General features: G+C 50.1%; 1 protein-coding gene across 1 annotated transcript; it reads right to left on the bottom strand.

The window, feature by feature from the left end:
- Positions 1–2468: 2468 nt before the first annotated feature.
- On the bottom strand, positions 2469–24453 carry PLEKHO2 (pleckstrin homology domain containing O2; the record flags this gene model as incomplete). Its single annotated transcript, XM_082005053.1, has 6 exons — positions 2469–3707; positions 6170–6268; positions 8761–8865; positions 16975–17091; positions 23814–23966; positions 24397–24453. The coding sequence occupies 6 exons, from the start codon at positions 24451–24453 to the stop codon at positions 2469–2471; spliced, it is 1770 nt and encodes a 589-aa protein (XP_081861179.1).
- Between the last annotated feature and the right edge of the window lie 534 nt (positions 24454–24987).

A 24987-nucleotide genomic window follows, 5' to 3' on the forward strand; every position in this document is an offset into this window, starting at 1 on the left:
AGCATTTGTATATAAATTAGGGGACTGAGCTATCCCATAAGCTGTTTCCATTCTCCTGGTTTTCAGTTCCAGGCTTTGATTTGCCCATCCTGGAGTTCAGGACTGGCTTCAGCTTTGGGATATGAACCTGTACCCAGGTTTGTGTATATTCCTGTTAGTGTGAACTGTATTTTTCACGATCTAATTTATCTCTTGTTATAGAACTGCATCTTGCAAAAGCCTGCCTGCTCTCTGAAGCTGATGTCCCTCGACTTCCAGTGCACACCAGGTTCTGACAGCTCACATTCATACCACACAGTGTTCGGTAAACAAAAGTGCACATGCAGAAAAATACATTTAGATAGCAGATAGGCACTGAATATTGTCTGTTTGTTATTAGCCCTTGTCCTAAGTATGTCTGGAAAGGCAAGTAAGACCCATGGTTCACATTGAGTCTACAGCAGCAAATGACACAGATCCAGAGTTTGCTCCAGGCTGTGTGCCTGGGGTCGGGCTTAGGACGTAGGAATCTTTTTGTCTCAAAGCAAAGCTTTTTGGCACCTGAGCCCTGAGTAAACACTCAGACTGTGTAGAACTTTCCACAAGGAAGTAACAAGTGAATTCACATGCGATGTCTATGGCTGTCTTGAGAGGGGGACAGACCACTGAAACCAAGGCTGGTTTAATCAAAAGAGGCATCAGTTCTAGTCACTACCTGTCTCACTGGCTCGGGGTGGTGAAAAACAGGATACTTGGAAGCCCAAAGCCAGCATTTTTGTGCTTAGACCTGAAGTACCCACTGCCTGGCCTAAGAAGAGGCTCAGATGAGGCTTTACTGGGCTGCTGCTATCGGGGCGTGTTTGCAGCCCATTGCAGCCTTGTGGAACTTGGGAAATTATAATAAAGAACAGAAAAAAAAGAAATGGGTGAGCTAAGAGTGCAGTGCTGGAAAACAAGAGAAAAAAAACTTAGGTCGCGTGTCACTCCTTAACACCAGACTGGGAAGATCGCCCTTGTCCGTGCTTCTGGCTCAAGCAAAGGAGAAGCCCTTTGAGAAGTCGTACGATTCTCCTCAGAGCAACTACAGAAAACAGGGAATGAGACCCAGCTCGGGTATGGGGCTATATAGCAGCGGTGCAGAGACATGATTCTATCACAGCTGTAAGCACTGAAGACCACAGGAGCTGTGGTTGCTTTCAGCAGGTGAGCAGGGAAGCTGTGGGAATTGTGCCAGAGCCTTCTGCAATGCCTTCCTCAGACCCTTCCGTAGCAATGCATTTTTATTTTAATATACTTAAGCCACTGGGACCAGCCCCAAAGTTGTGCATGCAAAATGCCTTTCCCTCCACGTACTCAAACTGCGGATGTCTGTGCCAAACCATGGCTCTCAGGCTAGCCAGGACACAGGCAGGTGGAGACCTGTTAAATAGGAAGAGGGATCTCATCCCACTGCCTCATGTGCATGCTCCCGTCAGCTGGCATCCCAAGACAACACAGAGAGCGGCCTACAGCTAAGGGAACACGCATCCCGCAAGCTTCTTAATGACAGCTCTCCTGGGAAGCTGCTGGGGATCTCCTGGACACAGGTTCTCCAAAGGTCTGGCTAATTGTTCCCACTGATGATGAGAGGATTCAGTTACCAGATAGGTATCGTCCTCAACCATCAACGTGTTGTGCTGCTAGAGGCCAACTGTAACCTGCTCTTTGCCTCAATTTCCCTATTAATGAAACAGGAAGAATTAATACTTGCCTGGAAATGATGCACTTGCGTTCACTTACGCAGGGCTCCACACGCCTAAAGCTCTGCACAGCCAGACTCAGAAGAGTGCCTTCATACAGCTGCTCCAGATCTGAGGACACTACTTGCAGTCAGGAGTTGGCCAGTTTTGTTTGCCTCTGTGTGAGGTCACTTTTTAACTGTGGATGTGGTTTTATGAGTATCTCTGGAGAAGATTAAAGCAATTATCTTTACATTCCTAGATGTCACTGGGCCAGGTGGTCTGGGAAACCTTGCCAGCAAGTGAACAAACACTGACTACATTTATCCTTAAATGATTTAACTGGGAAAACCAGGTAGGTGCCAGTGCAATCTGGTATCTGCTAGTCTGTAAATACAGATAGACAGGGGCTTTTGCTAGAATAGCCATTCTGCTCCTTTCAAAAATCTGGCTTGGTTTGATTACCAGTAATTTTTAAGGCCTGATCCATTGAAAGGACTTTGGACCGAGTCCTTAGAGAGCATTCACATTTTCAAAACCACTCAACATCCTGTAACCTTCTGCTGTGCTAAGAGGATTAGAACCAGACTGGTATGTACAGCATGAAGAAAGAGAGAAAGACATTATAACTGAAAGCTCAATTCTGTCCCATGAACATGGTGTGTGCACAGCAAAACACCACCTTTTAAACACTGGCCTAGCAATGGTACAAATCATAAATGGCAAATGTTTAGCTTTGATTTTGAGAAAGAAGTCTCTTTGAAGAGGATGTCAGGGAGCACTTCTCCTATAAAGAGTCACTAGATCCTTTTGCTTTTCTTTCTGTTTCTGTGTTGCTTCTTTTTTCAGTTCTCCAAGACCTTTAATTTCTTGCAAAACTTGTGTAGCTTGCCGAAGTTGTTCTACGGCCTCATTGAGCAATGTCTCTGCCATCACGGGGGGACCGTTCCCCTCCTGAGCCTGTTCCAAACCTTCACGTAAAACCTTCTGCAGAAGTTTTTCTGCCTTTTCCCTTTCATTAGCAACTTTCTCCTCCATTTTAGCTAAGCAGTGATGGGAATCCTTGGGGAAACCTTGGACTGGAAGTGCTCTCTGTGTATTTTTGGAATCAGACAGCAAGTCTCCCAAAGAAGAACTGCGAAGTTTGAGACCCGAAATGCTTTCCGCAGACACTTTCTTCTCAGTAGTTGCTTTTACACTCTCGTGGCACGTTTCTGTAGCTAAGGAAGTCTCTGTCTCTTCTGCTGAAGTTTGCTGTTCCTTCTCAGCAGAGGTTCTCCCATTTCCTTCTTCAGCTTCAGCTGTTGGGGATGCGCACTCTGTTACCTCGCTCTCTGTGATCCCATTCACCGGGGGCTTGGAGCTGCCAGACTCCAGGCCTTCCCAAACCCCAGCTTCCAGGTCACCATGGCTGGAGTTCATTGTGGCTAGCATTTTTTCTGACAGAACCTTAGGAGGAACAGGAGGCTTTGTAACATCTGCAGCAGCAATCTCAGCAAGGTTGTCTTTGCTACTATCTCCTGATGATTTCAAGTCTTCCGTGTTTTTAGGCTGAGGGACTGGTTGGTCCCAAGCGACTTTTAGCTTATCTGGCACGCTCTTAGGAAGAGGAATTGGAGCTTTTGCTATGCCCCTGTTGCTGACCTCAATGAGGTTCTCTCTGTTCTCCTCACTTGGTGCCTGCGATCCTTCCACATTCTCCTCTGGTCTTACAGAGTCCTCTTCCTTGGCATTTACATTGTCCCTTGATGTTATGCCTTCCTTAAGCTTCTTATCTGGAGGCAACGGAGGAGACAAAGGTTTTTTATGTTCCTCATCAGGAACATTGTTCTCTGCATCTTGGTCTTCTTTTGTGCCGGTGGGTTTTGTAGGTGGCAAAGGTGGCTTTGGAGTTTCTTTCTGAGGTGGCACATTGTCACTTTCACTGATAGTAGAATCAAGGTTTGGCGGTCCGTTGTCTACTATATCCAGATCTAGTCGCAGGATACCATCTGATGTAGACTTGGCAGCCTGAAATACAAGAAAGAACTTTTTCAATATCTATCCTATCATGTTTGCTCCATCCTTTAACTTGAAGTTAAAGCGCAAGACCCTCACAACCAGCCTGGCAAGCAAGGGGTTGCTGCTTCACATGTTCACCCTGCTTATACTTACATATGTCGAAACGTCAAGAAGAATCCGACTGATAACAAAAACGGTGCTTTTAAGAGCATCTTTGTCTATACCTCAAGAGCAATCTATGGAGCTTGTGCTTCTCCCATGCAGTATCACCCTGTGCTACCCTCTAACAGCAGTAGCCAGCTCTACCAGCATTATCTGATAAGTGAAACCCAATGTGATCTGCTATGCTAAAATTTAATGAGCTGTGATAATCACCAGTGACAAACATTTCACCCAGCAAAGAAGAAAGTTGGGTCAAGTCACATACATGGCAGCAAATCTTGAATGTATCGAGGGAAGCACTTCCATCCCCCTGCATAAGCCCTGCTTTTTCCCCAGATCAACACATTCCGTGAACGTCATGAGAGTCTTTGCTGCCGAGTTATTTTCTGCCTGTTAGTAGAGCAGCTTGCATGAGAATATCAAAACCAAGAACCATAAGCAGTCAAGAACTAGGACAAAAGCACAGAACTTATCTTACTACTTCCTTTGAGAAGAAGGTCTCAGAGCCTGTTCCACAATAACCTTATTTCTTGGTTTTGCTGTCGGTGCTAAGCAGTCAGCTCTACCGTATTTTAATTCTTTATCCTGTGATAGCTGGATCCCTCTATGCCCTTCATTTACAGCGTGCCTACCCAAAGCATGCCTGCCCTCTGTTTTTGGGACTGTCATATTTTTACTTGAATATATACAACAAGTTGATCTTTAGATTGCTTGGACAGGGATACTGTTGTAATACCATTGTCTTCTGCTTGCTTCCTCCAACCTGATGTCATCCCTGTCTTACCAGGGCCAAGCCTCAGCTGGTTAGACCTCCTTCAAACCACAGGCTATGTGCAAACCACTCTAGTAGGGGGGTTTCCTAAAAAGGATGGACTTAGTAAAGACATTGCAGCATGTAAGCTCAGTGCCCCAGAGGGAGAAATGCGGTGACAGTTCCTGTGTGAGAGAACCCAAAGCCACACGAAGGCAGAGCTGCAGCCAGGGCCAGACTCCTGCAGTGCAGAGAGTTTAGTTCAAGTCTCTCTTTTCCTTTCCAGCCCATCAGAAAGACAGAGGCAAGCTGCATCCTGGCAGCTTGGCCCTGACCCATCCTCACCTGGCCTGCTTTGACACTGAAAATCATCTTTCATCCCATTTCCTTCACAACACTGCAGCCAGCAGCCGTGATACACATCTTTCTGCAGGCTTTATCCCCTCCCTTTCCCCTCATTCCTGCTTCTGAATTTGTAAGCCAGTTTCCCCTGAATTTGGCTGAAGGTGAGAGGCCTTACAGATATTAATGTTGGAGGTATCTCATGAAAATAGTGAGCTGAGTAGGGGAGAGAGATCCTCTTAGTGCCTAGGGAAGGGCTTTCTACCTTACCAAACCCGTATTAGGCAACAGAGAATCCACACTTCATTGCTGCTGTGACTTTTGTCATGTTTTCTTCTGCGGTTTTCTGGAGGAGTGGATGGGAATCTATGATTCATTCCCATGGATTTCTCTAGAAGAGACACTCTCCCTCCATTTCTATGCAAAGTAAAAAGTCTCAGGGCATCTCATTTTCTGCACGAGGGTCATCGGAGTGCTGTGCAGACACATAAGTCAGAGTTTGAAGAAAGAAGGTTTGATTTAAAAACCTTCCTTGGTTGAGATTAATGTTCTGCTAAAATATCAATCTGTCTGTGGAAACTTTTACATAAATCACAGGAATCAAACATTAGTAAGAACCTCTCCCATGGAAATGAATTGCAGGTTTATTTTGTGCTGTTTTTTCATTCTTTTTTTTTTTAAGTGACAGATCCAGAAAATCAGTTAAAGAGTAGACAGGCTAGTCCATAAAACTGCCTGGGAGAATAATGTATTCTGTTTCAGACCTGAGGAAGTGCTTGTAAGCTTGAAAGCTTGTCTGCTTTTTCCAGTTAGCTTAATAAAAAATACAGCTTCTCCCCACAGACCATGCAGTTCTTCTACCTTTAGACCACTGTGGCTACAAAATCATCACTTCTTAGAAAATAAATACAGGAGCTTTGGTCTCTTCTGATTAAAGTGAAACTATAATAGCTCTCACCAGATGGTGAAGCAGCTCGTGAGTTACGGAAAGCTAAATATGTCATAATGTGTTGCAGCAACTACAGATCTATGGGAACCTGGAGCTTCGTCAGAGAGGTGCTGGCACAGTCTTTCCTGGAGGAAGCTGTTTGCGTTGTCAGCTTTCTCTGGGCTCTCTGTACCCAGGGTTTTCTCTGGCGTTTTGTACCTTGGTGGAAGGAAGAGCTCTTGGTGATCCCAGCTGGGGAGATGGCTCACCCCAGGGGGTTGCTCTTACCTCCTTGAGGTGACTTCTCGTGGGTGGCCTGCGTCCGTGGGTCATTTTCACTCTGTCCCGAGTTACGTGGTCCAAGGAAAGACTCTCATCTACTTTCACCTTTAAAAGGGGGAAGAGGAGGGAAAGAAAAAAGGAAGAGAGGCATTAATTTCTCAAGATACATGCATAAAGTTCTCAGTGTCACACATGAAGGGATGCAGCATTTGGATCCAGGAGGGTTTTGAAGATTTCACCACTACAGTCTTTGCCTCAGACCTTAGTTACAGCCTGCCTGCAAAGCCCTGCATGTACGTGATGGATATTTAAGATGTTTAATACACTCCAAAGCAAAGCGTGCAACCTTCAGAGCCTTGCGATCGCTAACCTCCCCTCTACCTAAAGGCCCGGGAAGGAAGGACACAAGGCGGCTTTGTTGTCCTCGCTGCAGCCCGGGCTTGGACTGGCTCCTGCGTGTGGCAGAGCACAGCGCCGAAATTGCTGTTGCCATCTTAGAGGTGAAAGCTCATTAATAACCGTGACCTGACTGTGAACTGTATCAGCAGCGCTTCATTACAGACCTTCCCTTCTACAGCTCTAATGACTGCAGGATGCTGAAAAGAAGGTGTGAGCAGTGACCTGGATTAATTGTAACTCCAGCTGAATTAACAAATTGATTTCCTGGAATCAGATGAGAAATCCATGGCCTCCCACACGTGGGGAGGGAGGTCCCAGCCCCCTCGCAGGTATTTCTCTGTGCTGGCTCTGTCACTGCCCACCCACCCACGCTGCGATGGCTGGAGTCTGCTCCATGCAGACCGGGGATGGTGAAACATCAGTGTGTCCTTGGTTTGCTGGCCACGAGAATGTACAACAGGAAAGCTGGTGGGGGTGAAATAGGGATTTAAAAGGAAAAAATGGGTCCCAATCCCTGCCTGATATGGCAGAGTGGTTTTATAGCTCCTTCAGCAGAGGACAGCTAATCCAAGCCAGCTGAGGGCTTGACCTGTTAGTTTGTGCCTCGCCCGTGCAGAAACACTTTAAATCTGAGGTCTGATCCTTACTGGAATGGAGAATTAGAGGCTGGTGCCCTCTGAGAACCCGGGTCCTCATAAGGATAACCCCAGGCCACAGGGCAGGGAGGTGACCCAAGATCCCACCTTGCTGTGCTGCGGAGGGGGTGTGCAGCGTTCGGAGAGCATGGAGCCACGTGCCGTGCACCGCCAGGCAGCTCTGAGCCGGCGCGGGGTCTCTCCAGCGAGGGCTGAGCAGCAGTGCACCGCAGGATGTCACATCTCCCACCCACCGCAACGTGAGAGCAGACCTGGCTGCTGAGCTCTCTGCTGCTGGGTTTTATCCTCCCAGGCTGCTGCTGGTCCCAGCTGGTCCCTTTAATTCCACATGCCACTTCCCACTTGGTCCAAGGGCCGGAGGAACCGCTACACCCCGCTACCAGCAAAACCCTGACACCGAGTGCCATTTGCCTTGGCAAAAAAGGAGCATGTTCCAGCCTCTCCTCCTGCTTTTGCCCTCTGCTCAGTAAAAGCAAAGCCCAAGCCCTCAGAGTTTGCATCTCTAGCACCGTATCTGCAGCGCTCTTGGCCCTTTTCTCAAAACTTCTACTCATTGCTTTGGTTTCCTTTGCTGAACAGATCTTGCCGATTGCTTCGTCCCCTCGTTACCCTGCCCATTTCTTCTCGTGTCATTCCCATGATGGTGGTTTTGTGCACTTCCTTTCAGTTACTGAAATCTGCAGAATAGATACTGGTTCTTTGGTTTAGTTCAGGGCTGATTATAAGCTAACAGGGAGCAGGGCAAGGTTAGTCAGGCTCTAGGATGTGCAGTTTTCATCCTTGGATAATTTGGGAGTGCAGGTGTGCTGGGGCCAGCTCAGAGGCAGGCAGGTGTGGCTGGGGCCATGGAGTAACTTTCCACCAGACTTCTCTCCAGACTGCAGGCGGAATAGCTGGTAGACTGAGTCACTTCAGACTTTTTCCAGTCTTGAAGACCGGGCTATGTCCTAACCGAATACCTCCATTTCCAGGCTGCTTGGTGCTGAGGATCGTGGCAGTGCAGGGAAAGACGGGTCTCTCCACGCTGCAGCCCCGGCTCTACACAACTCGGCACCGTAGCTGCTTCTCTGCACCAGCCGCTTCCGTCGGGAGAGAGGAACACCCCTGCATTCGCTGATCCCAAACCCACCGCATCTCCCATCTCCCCCCGACTCCGGTGAGCTCCGGCGTCCCGGGGTGAGACGTTAGCTCTCAGCAGCACAGACCAAGCTCCAGCACACCGCCTGCTCTCCTGCTGCCCCTGCCTCCCTGCATCTACCCCCGGCCGGGAGAGAAGGGAAAGCAGCAAGACATACGAGGGTGCAAACACCTCTCTAGGTGTTCGACCTTCTCGGGCTGGGAACTAAAGTGGCTAAAAGCTCCCAGCCTGTGGGCATGCAATCTGGTTTGCCTTGAAGACCATCTTTCTCTTTCCTTCAACCATGGCTGGCATGCAGAAAGGACAGGGAGCAACGGGGGTCGGGCGCGTTCTGCTTTTAGCTAAAAAAGCAGTGGATGAGAACTGACACAGAAATACAGGACTTTGAAAACTGTTCCTCTTACCTCATCAAATACTTTGTTTTTGCCTCTATTGATCCCTTCATTAAGAGCTTTTATCCACGATTCCTTTTCTTCCAAAGTTGAAGCTTGAAATTTGATATCGTGAACCTGCAAGAGCAGAGAGACAATTTTTGCCTAAGCATTCCTTGTCAGAACAGGGAGGTAGCTCTCTTCTCTCTGTGTATCACTTCAGTTTCTCTGTAACATCCAGTTCCAGCCTGTGTTTAAACTACAGATTCCTTTGCGCTTTGGCAAGTACTTCGCTTCATAGCTCCCATGAACAGGATTTTGTTACACTGAACAGCTTGTTGCTGTAGTTTTATTTTTGCAGCTAGCAACTGAAATAGTAAGAAAGTAAGAGTTTCTTCCTTCTGCAAAACGCTTGGAATAGCTCTTAAAGCAGCAGCGAGTTGTACAGCAAATGGTCACACTGTGTATAGAGAGTCAGACTGAAAGTCCAAGTCATTTTATTCTGGTTCAGATGCAATAAAGCACTTTATCTTCAACTTCCCCCCCCGGCTGCAAGCCGAGAGCAGTGGGAAGGCTGCGTGCAGTGGGCTCTGCCTGCTTCCCCGTTCCTGCAGCTCTGCAGAACAGAACTGATACAGAAATCCGGGGCTCTGACCTTGGCTGCACTAACCCCGAATCAGCCGAGCACGGACATGATGAAGCATAAGGGCAACAGAAGTGAAAAAACTAACCATAGCTGCTTCTGTTTGCAAATGAAGAAATACAGCAGCAAACGCTACAGACAAACACTCTCTGGGGTTTGAACAGCCATCCTAAGAAGAAGGGAAGAGTACACCATACAAGAGGGAGCTGGCAAGAAGCTTGGGACACAAATAAGGAGGGAGCGATGGATGACCGTATGGCCTGTCCTCCAGCCAGCCAGCTCTCCCCTTCCTCCAGGGCAGTCCCATGGCTGCCCTCAGTGTTTTGAACCTCTTCTCGACCTCATCAGGAACAATAGGTAGGGTGTTATTTATTTCACTGCTGCGTTCTCTGAGCGCATCACCAGCATACGCGGCTTTGTCCCGACGTACACTTGAGGTGAGAGTTCTTCACGTTACAAGTGGCTCTATGGCAGACTGGCTTGGATCCAAACAGCTCCATGCAGTGCCCTCATCTGCACCGCACAGGCACACAGAAATACTCTTGCGCTAAAGAACGTCATCAACGCTCCAAAATCAAGCACGCACTTACAAATTAGACAATCCCAGTGTTGCCGGGAAGTCCCAACTCAGCCCGCTGTGCATGCTCCTAGCACCGTCCCTGATGACGGGGCGGCACTTCTTACTGAGCTATACCTTCATGTGTTTTATCCTCGTGGGTCAATACGTCTTACTCATTGCACTCTGTGCAAGCCCTTATCTGAAAACAGAATTACTGGTTCCCTCGACAATCATTTCTTTGCTGCTTATCATTACAATATCTGGGGGCTTCACAAATTACTTTTCAGAGCAACTGAAACTATTCACCTCTTACAGTTGGGGAAGTGAGATACAGAGAGGCTCATCTAAAACGTGTACTAGTGGGGTCTCATTTGGAATAGGGTTTTTTGGGTTTTTAACATCCTTTAGGTATTTTCCACCTTCTCCTTGCGTTCAAGAGCAGTCGTAGTCCCAGCCCTTTCGTAAATGAGGCCCCACATTCTGAAATCACAAAAACGTCTGCATAAAGCAGGGACTATATAAAATCAGTCTGACAAAGCTCACAGTGACTGACAGTCGAATGCTCTTAGCAGCTCCCTGTTTTGTTTATGGCACAACAAAGCAGCAACAGTTTGGGGTCTCAGCAACTTCTGAAGGTACCACCAGAACTTCTACAGAACTAAAGCCTGATGTCCTTACACCCACTCCTGCTATTTAGCTAGAAACCGACTGCCCTTCCCAGCTGCATTTATTCTTTGCTTCAATGCCATCATTTTATGTCTGCACATTGCAGCGACAAAGTGCCAGGCCCTCACAACCAGCACGGCAAGCAGGGAGTTAAGAAGCAATCTGGGGAAAGATTATTTGTTCGACTAGTTTGCACACAAGGTGACGGGACCACATGTCTTCCTGAGAGCTCAGAGGAGAGGTTAGGGCCTGAACCACAGCCCTGTGGAAAAAGAGCCCTTTGTCTGGGGCGCAGAAGGGCCAGGCTAACCGGGGAACCTAAGGGAAGGCAAGGCTCCAAAACAGAGTGACAGCCAGATTTTGTTTTAGTCCAAGCCGGCCTGTTTTTGTGTGTGCTTAAAAACTTTTTTTGTTTGGAAACGATTTTGCCTCAAAGCTTTGTGATTATAAAAGCTTATAAGAAAGCTCTATTTGCGAGCAGCTGAGCTGCTGCACTGCCTGGCAAAGACCTGGCAGCCCGCACCAGGGTGTAGAAACCTCCGTACACGTTGTTCAAGGGAAGGATTCCTGCCTCACTTCAAGTTTCCTCTCTCATGCCACTTTCTGTGCCTCATTCTCAACAAAAGCCTCCGGCCTCCCGCAGCTGAGACTGTGACTAAGCGCTGGTGTCAGTCAGCAGCGCTGCGGCCGGGCAGAGCGAAGCCTCGGGGGGACGGTTTGTCATTAATGAGAAGCTGAGCTGCCCCTCCGGCACGCAACCCTCTGCCGCGCGGCGTAACGCTGACCGACCGCCGCGGCCACGGCACGCAGGCACAACAGATGGTGGGGGAAAGGGACTCATGGAAAGACGCTCCCAAGGCATCAGCAGAAAGAGCCCTGCAGGTTCCCGAAGGTCCGGGTGAGGGAGGACAAGCAGCACGCTGCGTGGGACCCCGCTCCCTGCGACGGGGCGGCGCGGGCAATGCCAGCCTCACGCTGCTCCCTGCTTGCACAAATCCCCGGCGCTGTGACACAGAGGGGCAGCCCCAAGGCTTGCAGCAGGTTCCTCCCAGTACACCCAGTTATCTTTCTTTGAAATTTTTTTTCTCCTTTTTAGAACGATATCCACAGTCACCAAGGAAGCGCCGTGCTGCTGCGGCTCTGACGCTGGTGCTCAGGATGCTGCCAGCCAGAGTCTCTGTTGCCTTGTCTGTCTGCATCCATTGACGGCTCGTGTCCTGGGCCACAGCACTGGGGAGAGGAGGCTAACCCAGAGCAGGGTGGACGCTCTCCATCAGGCAGACAGCGATGGAAAAGAGGCAGGAAGGAGCTGGAGGAGTTGGTCTCAGTCCTGCCTGTCGCTGGGGCTCTGTACACTAGTCTGAGACCCCCAAGTCCTCTACAAACAAGAAACAAGTGAATTTATCTTGTCTGTATTCTTACTCATTTGAGTATCTACAGGTATAGGAGGATGCACCTGAAGATGGATTCTCGCCACAAAACGTTAAGCAGGGTCTGCTCTCCAGCAGCAATTTAAGGTAGAGAGTCAGTGACACCGTACTGGGTTTGCGTGGCAAGGTTTTGGTAGCGGGGGGCTGCAGGGGCGGCTTCTGTGAGAAGCTGCTGGAAGCTTCCCCCATGTCCGACAGAGCCAGTGCAGCCGGCTCCAAGAGGGACCCACCGCTGGCCACGGCCGAGCCCATCGGCGACAGTGGCAGCGCCTCTGGGGGAACAGAGTTAAGAAGGGGAAAAAAACGTGCGCAATTGCAGCCGGAGAGAGGAGTGAGGATGTGAGAGGAGGAGCCCTGCAGCCCCCAGCTCGGGGCAGGAGGGGCAGGAGGGCTCCAGGCACCAGGGCAGAGGGTCCCCGGCAGCCCCTGGAGAAGCCCCCAGGGAGGCCGGCTGTGCCCCCACGGCCATGGAGCTCCACGGGGGAGCAGATCTGCACCCGCACCCGGGGAGGGCCCCACGCCGGAGCAGGGGGATGCCCGAAGGAGGCCGTGACCCCGTGGGCAGCCCGCGCTGGGGCCGGCTCCTGGCAGGGCCTGTGGCCCCGTGGGGAGAGAGAGGAGCCCCGGCTGGAGCAGGTTTGCTGGCAGGACCTGGGACCCCGCGGGGCCAGGCTGGAGCAGCCTGTTCCTGAAGGACGGCACCCGTGGGGGACCCAGGCTGGAGCAGCCTGTTCCTGAAGGACGGCACCCATGGGGGACCCAGGCTGGAGCAGCCCGTTCCTGAAGGACGGCACCCATGGGGGGACCCGGGCTGGAGCAGCCCGTTCCTGAAGGACGGCACCCATGGGGGGACCCGGGCTGGAGCAGCCTGTTCCTGACGGATGGCACCTGCGGGGGACCCGGACTGGAGCAGCCTGTTCCTGAAGGACGGCACCCGTGGGGGACCCAGGCTGGAGCAGCTCGTGCAGAATTGTAGCCCCAGCCCGTGGGAAGGACTCACGCTGGAGAAGTCCGTGGAGGACTGTCTCCTGTGGGAGGGACCCCGCACCGGAGCAGAGCAGAGGGTGAGGAGTCCTGTCCCTGAGGAGGAAGAAGTGGCAGAGACCAGGTGTGATGAACTGACCACAACTCCCATTCCCCGTCCCCCTGCGCCGCTCAGGGGGAGGAGGGAGAGAAATCGGGAGTGAAGTTGAGCCCGGGAAGAAGGGAGGGGTGGGGGGAAGGGGTTTTAAGATTGAGTTTTTGTTCCTCATTATCCTACTCTGATTTGGTTGGTAATAAATTAAATTCTTTTTTTCCCCAAGTCGAGTCTGTTTTGCCCATGAAGGTAATTGCTGAGTGATCTCCCTGTCCTTACCCCGACCCACGAGCCCTTCGTTATATTTTCTCTCCCTGTCTAGCTGAGGAGGGGGGTGACAGAGGGGCTTTGGGGGCACCTGGCCCCCGGCCAGGCTCAACCCACCACCGACACCAGTATCGGAGGGCAGCAGGCAGGGTTACACATTTGCTCTCCTTCTCGCTAAGCCAGCTGAGACTGAGTCATGCCGTAAACAACGGGCTGGTGTGCCAGGAAAAGCTGTCATGGCTAAACCTACTGTGCTAGTGACCATTGTAAGCCATGAATACAGAGCATGCAATTTACTGTAAGTTAACTCAGAGCACAGCACGGCCAGTCAGCTCCTGCTGAATCACTGCCTAGATGTCATGCAGCAAGAGGCTCACACACGGGTCACTGTCCGTGACGGCAGCGAGCTGTCTCCCTGATGGCTCCATCTCTTCTGGAGACACCAGTCTCTTCAAGCAGCGACAGTCTCATGGCTACGCTGACCCTGCTTTCCAGGAAAGAGGAGTGTTCTCAGGGTCAGCCTCTTGTACCTGCGCTAAATGATTTAACAGACAAGCTCTGGAGAACTGTGTAGCTGCAGTTTAAGACATTTATCAACACTAGCTCTTTGCTGAGCAATTCTGCTGGATGCTGCTGATCTGCAGCAGAGGTGGGCGACAGAAACCTGTGCCTGCTCCTCAGCGGTTTCAGTGCAAAGCCTGCTGTTGGCTTCAGTTCAGTGGGATTGGGCTCAACTGGACTGTGAACTGCTGGTGAGCTGCTGGTTTAGGTGTGGGAACGTGTTCCCTTCAGCTGACTTTTGGTACGGAGTGGTCACCTCCAGCAGAAGCCAGAGCAGAGCTGGGTAACTAACATCTTCGACTATCGAGAGTGCACCAGAGTCTGTCTGCCAGACGTGAGGTCATCTCCTGCCTTCTTCTACATGGATTTGTCAGGTTAGATCATGGAGGAAAAAGTGGAAGCCAAGGGGCTGTGAGTTAGGGGATTCTTGTGGTTTTCTGCAGCCGAACCAAGAGCTACCTCATCCTTGGGAATAACGCAGCATCTCTGCCAAACTGGCAGACCCCAGGAGCAGACTCCTCCGTGCACAGGGCACATGTGCCTCACTGCGATCTATTGTTTTCAATTAATTGCTGCTGCTGGAACAAAGCATTCAAGATTTCTAAGCTAGAAGGAGACTTTAGCACACTTCCAGCAGCACTTTGTTTCAGTTCCACACCAGTGCAGGCACGTGACATCCTCGTACTGTCACAGCTTAACAAAAACGTCATCTTTGTGAAGAGGGCAAGTGGAATCTGGGGTACATCCATCAAAGACCAGTGTTTAGCAAGGGAACTTATTTATTCAGGTGCAGCTCTAGCTGCAGAGTAGTTTTAACTGTCCTCTGCTCATCAAGAATATCCCATCCAAGATGTAAACCAGGATTCCCCTACAGCTAAACTGAGCTCCCTGTGTTCAATAGGGAAACTCCTATTTGGGCACTGAAACAGAAATGGCCTTTTTCCTAGCTGGTTCGTAAGTCCTGCAAACTCACTGGCTTTCTGTATTCCTCAGCATTGTGCTCAGGAGAGGGGGCAAAAAAACCCTACCAAGATCTGGCAGGGCTTGGCAAGGCGGCTCACAGGGTGATTTTAAGCTGTGGATGGCAACAAGCCTCCCAAATGGAAAATGTTTAGCTGATATATATCGCCGCAGCTGCAATTTCAAAACAGAAGGACAGTTGTGTACATTGGCCTCCTAATTGAAGCCTGTTCTAACATCTGCCAAAGTATGTTGTGTGTCAACACCCTCACCAGATTCCCAGCCAAAAGAAGGGTGGGAGGGGAGCCACAAACAGGGAACTTTTCATTTATAAAAGCCCTTCCTTTCACCAAAAGAGCCCTATAAAAAGTAGCCTCTATCTTGGTCTCCATTTAATCAGTGGCATGAAAACCAGGGGAGCTGTAAACTTGCCAACATGCCGAAAGGATGAAGTTACCCTTTTGGGGAAGAGTTTGGGCATATCTTTCTCCTAGCAAGAAGTGAAAGGTTTAGGAACAGGTCTCACACCCCGTGTTGATTCATGCAGCAGTGCAGAGACATACGCAGCTATTACACACTTTGCCCCTCCAAGTAACATACTTGCAGATAATCATAATTCCTACTACGCTGCCCATCTCTGAGCGCACAGGCTTTTATTCGCCTCCCTGGGAGTAGGTGCGCGCTTGTAGTTATTGAGCCACCCTCTAGAAAACATACCCAGCCTGCCAGGGTTAGCCGTTTTCAATCTAAAATTCACATTATTCCTGATTAATCAAGTTACAAAACAAAAGCTAAAACTCCACTCTGACGAGAGACTCACTGCTCTGGGATCCAGTGCGGAGCAGGAGCTCACTAGCCCAGGGTGCAAATTTCCAGGCTGCCATCACTTCGCACACATTAAGCACACGGTGCTTAGTATCACTTTTCTTCCCGATACAGACTGTGCCTACGTGCAAAACGAACATCATTCACCTTCTCTCTGCACCCCCACCCTGGCCCATGTGAGTGTTTGGGCGCAGGACAGTCCTCGTTTTGTTGTTTTGAACGAAGTTTAGCACAATGATGCTCTGAACTCAGCTGGGGTCTTATTATACGAATAAACACTAAGTGACTGGAGTGAAAGAATAAGCACCGATGACAACAATGACTAAACAATCTCCATTTATTTAAACAAAATGGAGATGAGGGAATGCAGACAAGTTGGTATTTTTGCCTGTTCACATTCTTATGGAAATTAATATGTTTTGTCCCTTACAACCTCTCAGATTTGCACGGGAAGATTTAATAAGATGTTTTAGGCCAATAAAATCACGTTTAAATTAGAATGTAAGTCAAAGTGCGATGCCTCGGAGCAACAACAGAAGCATCCCTGGCCATAAAGATGCTGAAAGGGATAGCACGTTAGCAGGAACTAAGGAGAACTTCCAAAGGCGGGTAGTGATGATGAACACAGGCAGTAAGGCAAGCATGTCCTTGCATACAGTCGGTGCTCAGATGGATGTGTAAGTTCTTTGCAACACCAGCCTGGGTTCTTGATCTAACCAGATGCAGTGCAGGATGCTAAAAATGTAGAGTTTTATGAATTCTGCAAAATAAATCTTTTCTCCTAGGAACTGTTTGGCTGCAAGTAACTTTGCACTGGAGTTTCTCAGATCAACTGTTCCAGCTCCAGGAATGTCTCAGTACATGGGTTGGGATCACTGATTTCACTGGAATTTGAGCAAAGCTACAGCATGGACAGCTGGGACAGGGACACGTCCTTGTCCAGAGCACATGGGGGAACCACAGGGAATGGTCATTCTCCACTGCCCAGGGAGTACTGGAAGAAAGAAAATGATAAGGCAGGAAAAGTACCAAGAGGAAAAAATTGAGTGGCAGGAGGACCCTTTCCTCACCACAAGAAGAAAGTCTACAAGACAGTAGCGTTCCTCCTTACACGCTGTTGACCATTCACAGCTATAGGTCACTTCTCCCAGCTGCCAAAGAGCAAAACCTCAGAGCCTTTCATCTCCTCTGGGTGCAGCTGCCTGGGAACTCATTTGGGAGTTAGCAGACTTGAGGGTGATGAGAAAGGCAATCCTACCTTCTTACCCGGGGAGCGGATTAAAATGAAACGGTTTTTCTTTTTTAGTAGCACACGCAGTTCCTGGCACTTGTCATAACTCTCCAGTTCCACTGTTTCTATGCACTTCTGTTCATCCTGCAGAGGGGGAAAGAAACATTAGTATGAATAGGACGCATTGAAATCAATCATATACCGTCAAACTCCGCATGTCTTCCCATTGCATCTGTCTAAAAGCTCTTCTGCCTTAAAAATAACTTGCAAGCAGACAGCAAGCCCCCATAAATCAGGCTGGCATCTCACTAAGGAAACACCCTGATCTTTAAGCTACAGGTCAATTTGTGGCTACTGGTCCACAGCGGTTGAGCAAATAACACGTTGTGGACAGTAACACCAGCTTCTGCCATCTCTGCTGGCCTCATCCAAGGATTTACAGCCAGAAGGAAGGCGGGAAGGTCTTTGTCCATCATCCTGCCCCAGCCACAGGCTGAGAACGTGCTGTCAGTCCTGGCATGGGAAGGAGGAATAACGTGACGCACTTTTATAAACCTTCTTGGCATGATCTCAGAGTGCTCCCCAGGCTTCCCTTTAGCTTGGCATCACTGCCTCCTCCCCACAATGAACGCAGGAGATGTTATTCTGCTTTTCCACAGCGAAGACAGCGCAAGCATCATGACGGTCCAAGCGGCCCCCCAGGAAGCCCAAGGCTGAGCGGAGATAAGAGGCAAGCCCTGCCGCCGTGCCGAGCCGCAGCAAGGTCGGTGGGAGCCACGTGTGACTGGGACACACGCCTCTTGCAGCCACGCTCTGAGCTGTCAAAATGCTTCGGGCTGGAAATATGGTCCCGTACAGCCAGCAAAACCGTCTGGGCCAGCGTCTCAGTAGGGAATATTTATCTCTGGTGTATCTCCACTGATGACTGCTGGCCACGATCTTGGCTCATTTCTCCCAGTAACATAACTAAAATTCCACACGTGGTGCGTGGCTCGGTTCAGCTGCAGAGCACCATCCCTAATAGGAATCGCAGTGTAACGCTGGGCAGATAATATTCTTCACGTCTCAGTAGCCCAGAAGAGACCAAAGCTCCCTTTACCTAAGTATCGCACAAATAAGCTGTGAGAATCGCAGAGCAGTTCTTACCGGTAAAGTGCTACCGTCAGCGTGCCTCACGAACCTCTATTACCATGCTAAATTAGAACCGCTGGCCGTGACCAGCCCCAGCTCAGGCTCCGCTCCCGAGGCAGCTCCTCGTACCCGTCTGAGTTTGTATTTAGCAATTCCTGTAGCGGAGAGGGGTGTGGGATGAGGAAACGTGTCGTAGCCAGGAAGCTGCTGCGTGGCTGGAGGCAGGGAATGGAGAGTTCAGAGGGAAGTGGGCTGCGGGGAATTTTCTCCCTTTACCACTTGACATTTAAGTCTCTGTGCAGAGCTCGGGCTGTGTTTAGGTTTTTTTATCCCTCCTACCTGGGGATGGGGGCCCGGCAGAGCCGATGCCAGTATGCAGAGCAAGTCTGGAGCCACTGAGGGACGTCTGGATCTAATTTAGTTTTATTATTTTAATGACATTACTGTTTATTTCATTTAACACTGAGTAGGTGAACGCGACCAGAGAACTGGGAAAATATATACTAGGAGGAGGAGATTAATCCTGCCCAAACCTAAAACCCAGCAGATAAAATCCTGCTGACGTTACGGAGCCCTTTGAAGGCACAAGGCTCCTGCTGCAATCCTGGTATTGCAATGTCACTGCAAAAGGGCAGGGATGGAAATAATAACCCCTCAGCGGCCAACAAATGACAGAGGAGGGTGAGGTCAGGAATACATGCCTCGGGGACGGGTGAGCTCATCCCGGCCTTTGGTGGACGACCGCCCACATCACAGCACTGCCGCACGGCCGGCGCGGTTACCAGCTGCGACGCGAAGGTTTGCCGGGCTCAGGATGTGGGCGGCTCGGCCGCGCTCGGGCCGGAGGCCAGCAGGAAGGCTCCTGCCCACCCTCCCCGCGCTCGAGAGCAGTTCTGTCCCCAGCAGAGCCCAGCGGCTCCGTGTCACCCTCCGTGTCCACACCATCCGTCCCACCCCTCGGAGCGGATCCTTCCCTCTGGTCCTGCGCAAGCCGTCCTCCGCTCCCTACGGGCTGGGGGACGAGAAGGACCCAGCAGGGTGCAGAGCTGCGTGTTTGCCGTGGCATCACCTCTCGGCGTCCGGCTGCCCCTCTGCTCCCTGGGGAGGCCCTGGGGACTCTGGCCTGGCCAGGGAAGAAGGGCAGCGAGGCCGGGGACATGCAGGACCCTGCCTCCCAGGGGCACTGGCTTGACTGTGCAAGCTACGACTCCTTGAGACCCGGGCTTCCCAAGTAAGTTATCCTCTTCAGGGGAGGAAAGCAGCCAGAGAAATAAGAAAACTCCGTGTCTGAGGCAAAAGAAGAGCATCTGAGCTCAGGGAGCACCAGAATGGGGCTTTTGTTCTGTTTTACGCTTGGCACATGGCCATCCCCTCTCTGTGAGCCTACCTGGGTCACAAAGAGATCCTTTATGTTTGCCCTGCACCGCTAAGATAAAGGCCAAAAGACCTGACCCTGCCACAGGTCTCCAGGTCCCTTCAGCCCCCCGGGACCTGGGGGATGCTCAGCACCAGGCAGAGTCCTGCCCCGACACGCGGGTCTCGCACACATGTTCTGGACAAGCTCCCACCCCCTTTGGTCTCTAGTGTCCCCACGAAGTTAAAGCAATCCTTTTACATCGTCCTGAGACACAAGGGTTGAGTCCTCGCTCGGCAGTCGCACCTCCCTGCAGCACACAGCTCGCAGGCTTGTCCCACGGCGCTGCATTTGCTGCCGATCAAGGCAGGGAATTCTCTTCAAGCCACCTTTCTCTTTTCCTCTACAGATTTTAGGGCTTGTTTTTTTTTTGCTTTTGGGCTTGCTGTATGGGCCAATCAATAAGACTCTTAAAATCCCGATACAGCAACTCCTACATTCATAATTTAATGCAGAAGACCAGTACCATTAGCTATTCGTGGAGCAGACGCTGCGACTTAAACGTGTATGTGTCTGTAAGCTTGGTCCGTAAGAAAATTACTGAACACCTAAACATGTTAATGCATGTGATTAACCAAAGAATCACACTTGGCAAACAATTTCCTTGAAGAAAAGTTGAAAAAAAGGGGAAAAAAAACCCCACCACTGAAATTTTTAATTAATGAAGGTATAATTTCCAGCAAAGATCTCTTCACTGACACACATTCATGGGCTGTGACCCTCCATTCAGTGCACAATGTCCAGACTGCCTGAAATAATAATTTACTTCTCCATCTGAGCATCTCAAAGCATTTTAATAGTCACTTCTGGGTATACATTGCTATCACTTTACCAGGGGCACAATGCAGATGTTAACTGCACAACTGTCAAATGCCTCTGGTCCTCTGGTCTCGAGAAGACTCTTTGCCTAGTAGGTTTTTTCCCCAGTTAAATAATACACATAAAAAAAAAAAAAGGCAATACAACTCTAACCACTAGCTGCACTGTTTAAGCAAAAAAACCCCGATGAACCCAAGACTGGTGCTGTCTTATCCAAGGAGTGACAATACTGATGTGTGTAGCCTCTCTGCACAGGATTGCCTGTTCTTCTGACGCTCTCTGTAGTTTTGCAAGGCTTAATTTTTATTCTGGCAAGAATATGTGGAGAAGAGATGACAAGAAAACCTGTTAGAAAATAACCTGCTTGGTTCTGCGTGGGCGTGCACACACCGTGCCTTCCCTGAGATTTCCGAGTCACTCCTCAGGATCCGAGCACCCCAAAGCTGCGCGAATTTGCAGCGGTGCCTCTCCTAACATTCGGGTATGTAATACCATACAAACGTCTTGCTTAACTGAGTCTTCGTCTACGTGAGGGTTCAGATGTGGGGTGCTGTAGATGGAGGCACAGCAGATAACAAGAAATCCACCTCCTTTCATTTCACATCCACTGGAAGGCACCTGAAGCCCGGCGGGATGGCTTTCACCCCCCATCTGCTCCAGGTAATACAACAGCCACGTGCAATTGGCCTTCGGGAGGTAGCTCCGCTTTAACCCAAACCCAAAGCCTACGAGACGCAACATAGGAAACGCACTCCCAGGGCACGGGAGGAGCACACTCCAGGAGATTGCTGGTGAGGATGATAAACACAGTGTTCGTCTTCTGCTCAGACTGCACTTTCCGGTGACACGGTACAACGTTACTGCCTGCGTCTCGGCGTTGGCCGTCGCCTCCGCTCTCGCTTTGCACGCGTGGACCTCAGCTACAAGCGCAGCCAGCCTCCTGCAACCGCACGAACAAGCGTGCCTGCATATGAAACAACTGCCGAAGGCTTCACACCTCTTCGCGGAGGGCTCAAACACACGAGGGACTGACAAAAGCACAAAGCGTCCAAGTCACTAGCTCAGTTCCTGGAAATCTGATGGGCTCAGACCAGTTGAAATAGCCTCTAAACCTGCCCTCCCACATGGAAGCTGACCTCCCTCCCATTTAACCCATTTAGGTCTAACTTCAGTTACGTATGGAAAGACGCTTGTATTTCTGTTGCCTGTGGCTTTATCTCCTCTCTTTTTCTAGGGCCCCGATTCGGCAAGCACCAAACAATCCCATTTTAAATGGGATGGTCTGGGATGCCGCGTCTGTCCCCAGGGTCACACAAAGCAGGGCAGGCATGTGGAGAAGGGCCAGTGGGGGAAGTGGCAGCTGGAGCTCCGCAAGTAAAAGCTGCACCAGAGTCTCCTTTGACATCGGCCCTTCTCATCTCAAAAAAACTTAGTTCCCCAGTTGTAAGATGGAGACAGCAACACTGCCCTAACTCACTTTAAAGGAAGATAAATACAGTAATAGACACGAACTGCCTCAATTCTGTGGCGACAGGACTCCTCCTGAGTGCAGAAAATTGCCATTTCCTTTAGTTCCCCGTAGCAAGCCTGCACAAGCACACGCTATCCTATTGTGCTACCAGATAATTTTGCAGCAATTTCCTCTTCTAAGACATTTGACTTTGCTGTAAGCCAGTTTAATAGCCTATAGATATTAACATGATCCCTTATTTACAATAATGGAACCTTGTAGCTACTGTAGCTTACAGATGCAATTTATTACAGGATGTTACCACAATCCACAGTCTACCAGAAAACATTACGCCTGGTTGTTACAAATGCCATTTTCCTCGTTGAGATAATAAAATAACCCTTTAAATGATTGGGATTTTTCCTTCTTCTGAACGTCTGTGAAAATTAATCTTACTTTAAAAGCCTCCTTTTCCCCTGTGGTAATGAGAGCCTCCATATATCTTGTTTTTAAAGGCATGGCCTTTAAAAAAACCTACGTCACGTTTATAGATTTTTGAATCTGTGAGTTCCTGGAGCTTCAGCTGGAGTCAACAGGTATCCGGGGCACTGGGAAGCGATCTGGAGAGTCGACGGTCCGCAGGACCAGGCTGCACCTCGCTGCATAAGAGAAAGCCCCACCGCTTTGCCTGCCTTCCCAGCTGCTCATCACCTGGCACTGCCTCCTCGGTTCGTTATTCTTCCTCTCTTCAGGACCTTTCAAAACTAAGAACAAACGCCTCCGGAAAGCTTTGGGATTCAGGAAGAGCAGGAGGGTTCAGCAAATGGAGGGAAGTAATACCCTTTAACCTGAACTGTTTAAAACAAATCTTTATTAGGCAATAGTAGTTTTTTTTAAAAAGAGAACCGAACTCATGCGTCGGTCCCGTTGTTCCTGAAACCATCGCAGCAATGCAGCTGCTGAAACATTTCCCCATTCTTCTTCCCTTGACACACTGCACAGAATCTTTACATGATTTTGGTTTTATATCATCCTGATGCCCACAAATGACCCAGATCCCCTTGTGTCAGACACCGCACAGGCACACGGTCCTTGGGCAGACCGTGCGGTGAGAAAGCTCCTTCGTCCCGACGCGCACACAAACTTCGAGCCACCAGAAAAAGAGAGCCTAGACTTACCCACCCCTAATCTCAAACCTCTCTTGGTTGTAGCTTATGTGCTCTGCACTGTAATTTCTTCCTTTTGGGGCACCCCTGCTCTTGCAGAAGCCCCTTCCAGCCCAGGAAGCGAGGGCCTGACTCAGGAGAGAGTCACCTTCGCAGCCCGGCAGGACCAACCCTGCGCTCTCCGTTCTTCTTGCAGAAAGATGCAGGACAGATTTGGCTTGGCTCTTATTTCTCATTTGATTAGAAACAGCTCTAAACAAGGCCATGAACTTACAGCATGCGATTTATCTAGGGAAGTCCAGGAGAAGGCTCCCAGGGGTCCTTCGCTCAGTACTGGCTCAAGTAAAGGGAAAGGACGAGCCAAACCCCGACTGCGTCCCTGCTTAAGGAGGACAGCAGGCACTCGCAGCAACCCTGCGTTCATCGGTGGCTAAACGAAGCCCTGAAGAGTCTGGCTAGCAACAATTTGAGCTGCTTGAGGGGTGCCAAACAGCTGCAAGGTTGCCTGCCGTTCCCTCAAGCGGCAGGTGGGAAGTCCGCCTGCTACAATCCACTTTTATCCTTTAAACGCCAAAAACACGCAGCACATATCCTGCTTCCGCCCAAAGCTTTGCTCCGTTCGCCTTCTCACAGGATGTCCTGCCCGCCCCCCTCCTTTTTTTTTTTTGGCAATGTCAAAATATTTACTGGCTAAAATGTTTATGATATATAATATACTCTAAAATGCAGCTGCCGTCTCTCCTTTCTAGCATTTACCCCTCCTGGAGATAACTGGAGAAGCTCTTTTGAAAGGAATGGGCTGGAGGGAAGAGTGAAAAACACAGGAACGTGTGTCACCAAGGGCCTGATCCTGCCCCTCATTCAAGGCTCTTAGCGGTGACCATACCTCGTCCTCATAGACCACGAGCTGTGTTTTCCGTAGCTGGATGTAACGATCCTTCCACAATCCCAGGAGCCCCCCACTGCTCTTCTTAATCCAGCCGTATTTCTCTGCAGTCGGAGCAGACGTTGGCTTCTCTGAGACTTCCTCCTTTGAATCCTGCAAGGACAGAAGGGAGAACGAATTACATCAAAAGCACTTTCCATCCATTTAATGAAGGTCATCAGAAAGCCTGCCCAGAGAAGACCTCAGCACCCACCCCTCGTGGTCCCTCCCCACCACATCACAAGGGAAAAGACTGGCATCTTCCAGAGGAAAACTCAACCAGCTCCCACCTCAGAGCTGCCACAGGACTGGGGAGCCGGCACGGACCCTGGCCACCCCTGGGGACACTGTTGGGATGGCAGCAAGTCCACCTTGTTCCTCTGCCTCCCCAGTGGCTCCACTCCCCTCCCTGTGGAGGTACTCCCTGCTCGCTTGTGCAGTGAGTGCTCCTTGAAAACGAGCACCCCCCTCTCCGCTTCGCTCCCCAAGCTCTCTGATGAATCCCAGCAGGACGGATCCTGCTGGCATCACTAGCAACGCTCACGTATTGGCCCACAGCCACTTCTGCAAGCTTCCCCTCTATATCTCTACATTTGGTCATTGCCCCCAAACCAATTCTTGTGGGCAAATCCACGGCACGAGGGCCAGGACTCCATCACATCTGCACTAAAATGCTCCTGGCAGGCTCCTGCGTGGTTTGTAGGCACAGGGAAGGACCAGCAGAGAAGGCAAGACCAAAAGTGGGGTGTTTCTGGGGTTTTTTTGTCCTGCCTTTAGCTCCTTGCTGTTTGTCATAGCCTGCTCTCACCTGCCTGCCAAAAACCAGGAGATGCATAAATTCCCTGCTTTGAAAAACCACCAGAAATATCCTATATCAATATTCTCGTCAAATGGAGACGGGAAACCTAAGACGGGGAGCGGGGGCAGTCAGGCTTATTAGCTGACTGCCTTCACCAGCACTCGATTAAAGATGAGAGTTTTCCTCCTCTCCGGTGCGCTGGATGAGCCTTTGCAAAGGCAGGATCCCTGTTTCCCCTCACCCTGCTGCTCCCAACACCCCGTGGACCCCTCAATAAGCCTCTTTTCCTGGAGCAAGGCGAGGGGAATCCCTCGCTGAGCCAAATCCCCTTACACA

Source organism: Phaethon aethereus, assembly GCF_964289735.1.
Source record: "Phaethon aethereus genome assembly, chromosome: 12".
Taxonomy (NCBI): Eukaryota; Metazoa; Chordata; class Aves; order Phaethontiformes; family Phaethontidae; genus Phaethon; species Phaethon aethereus.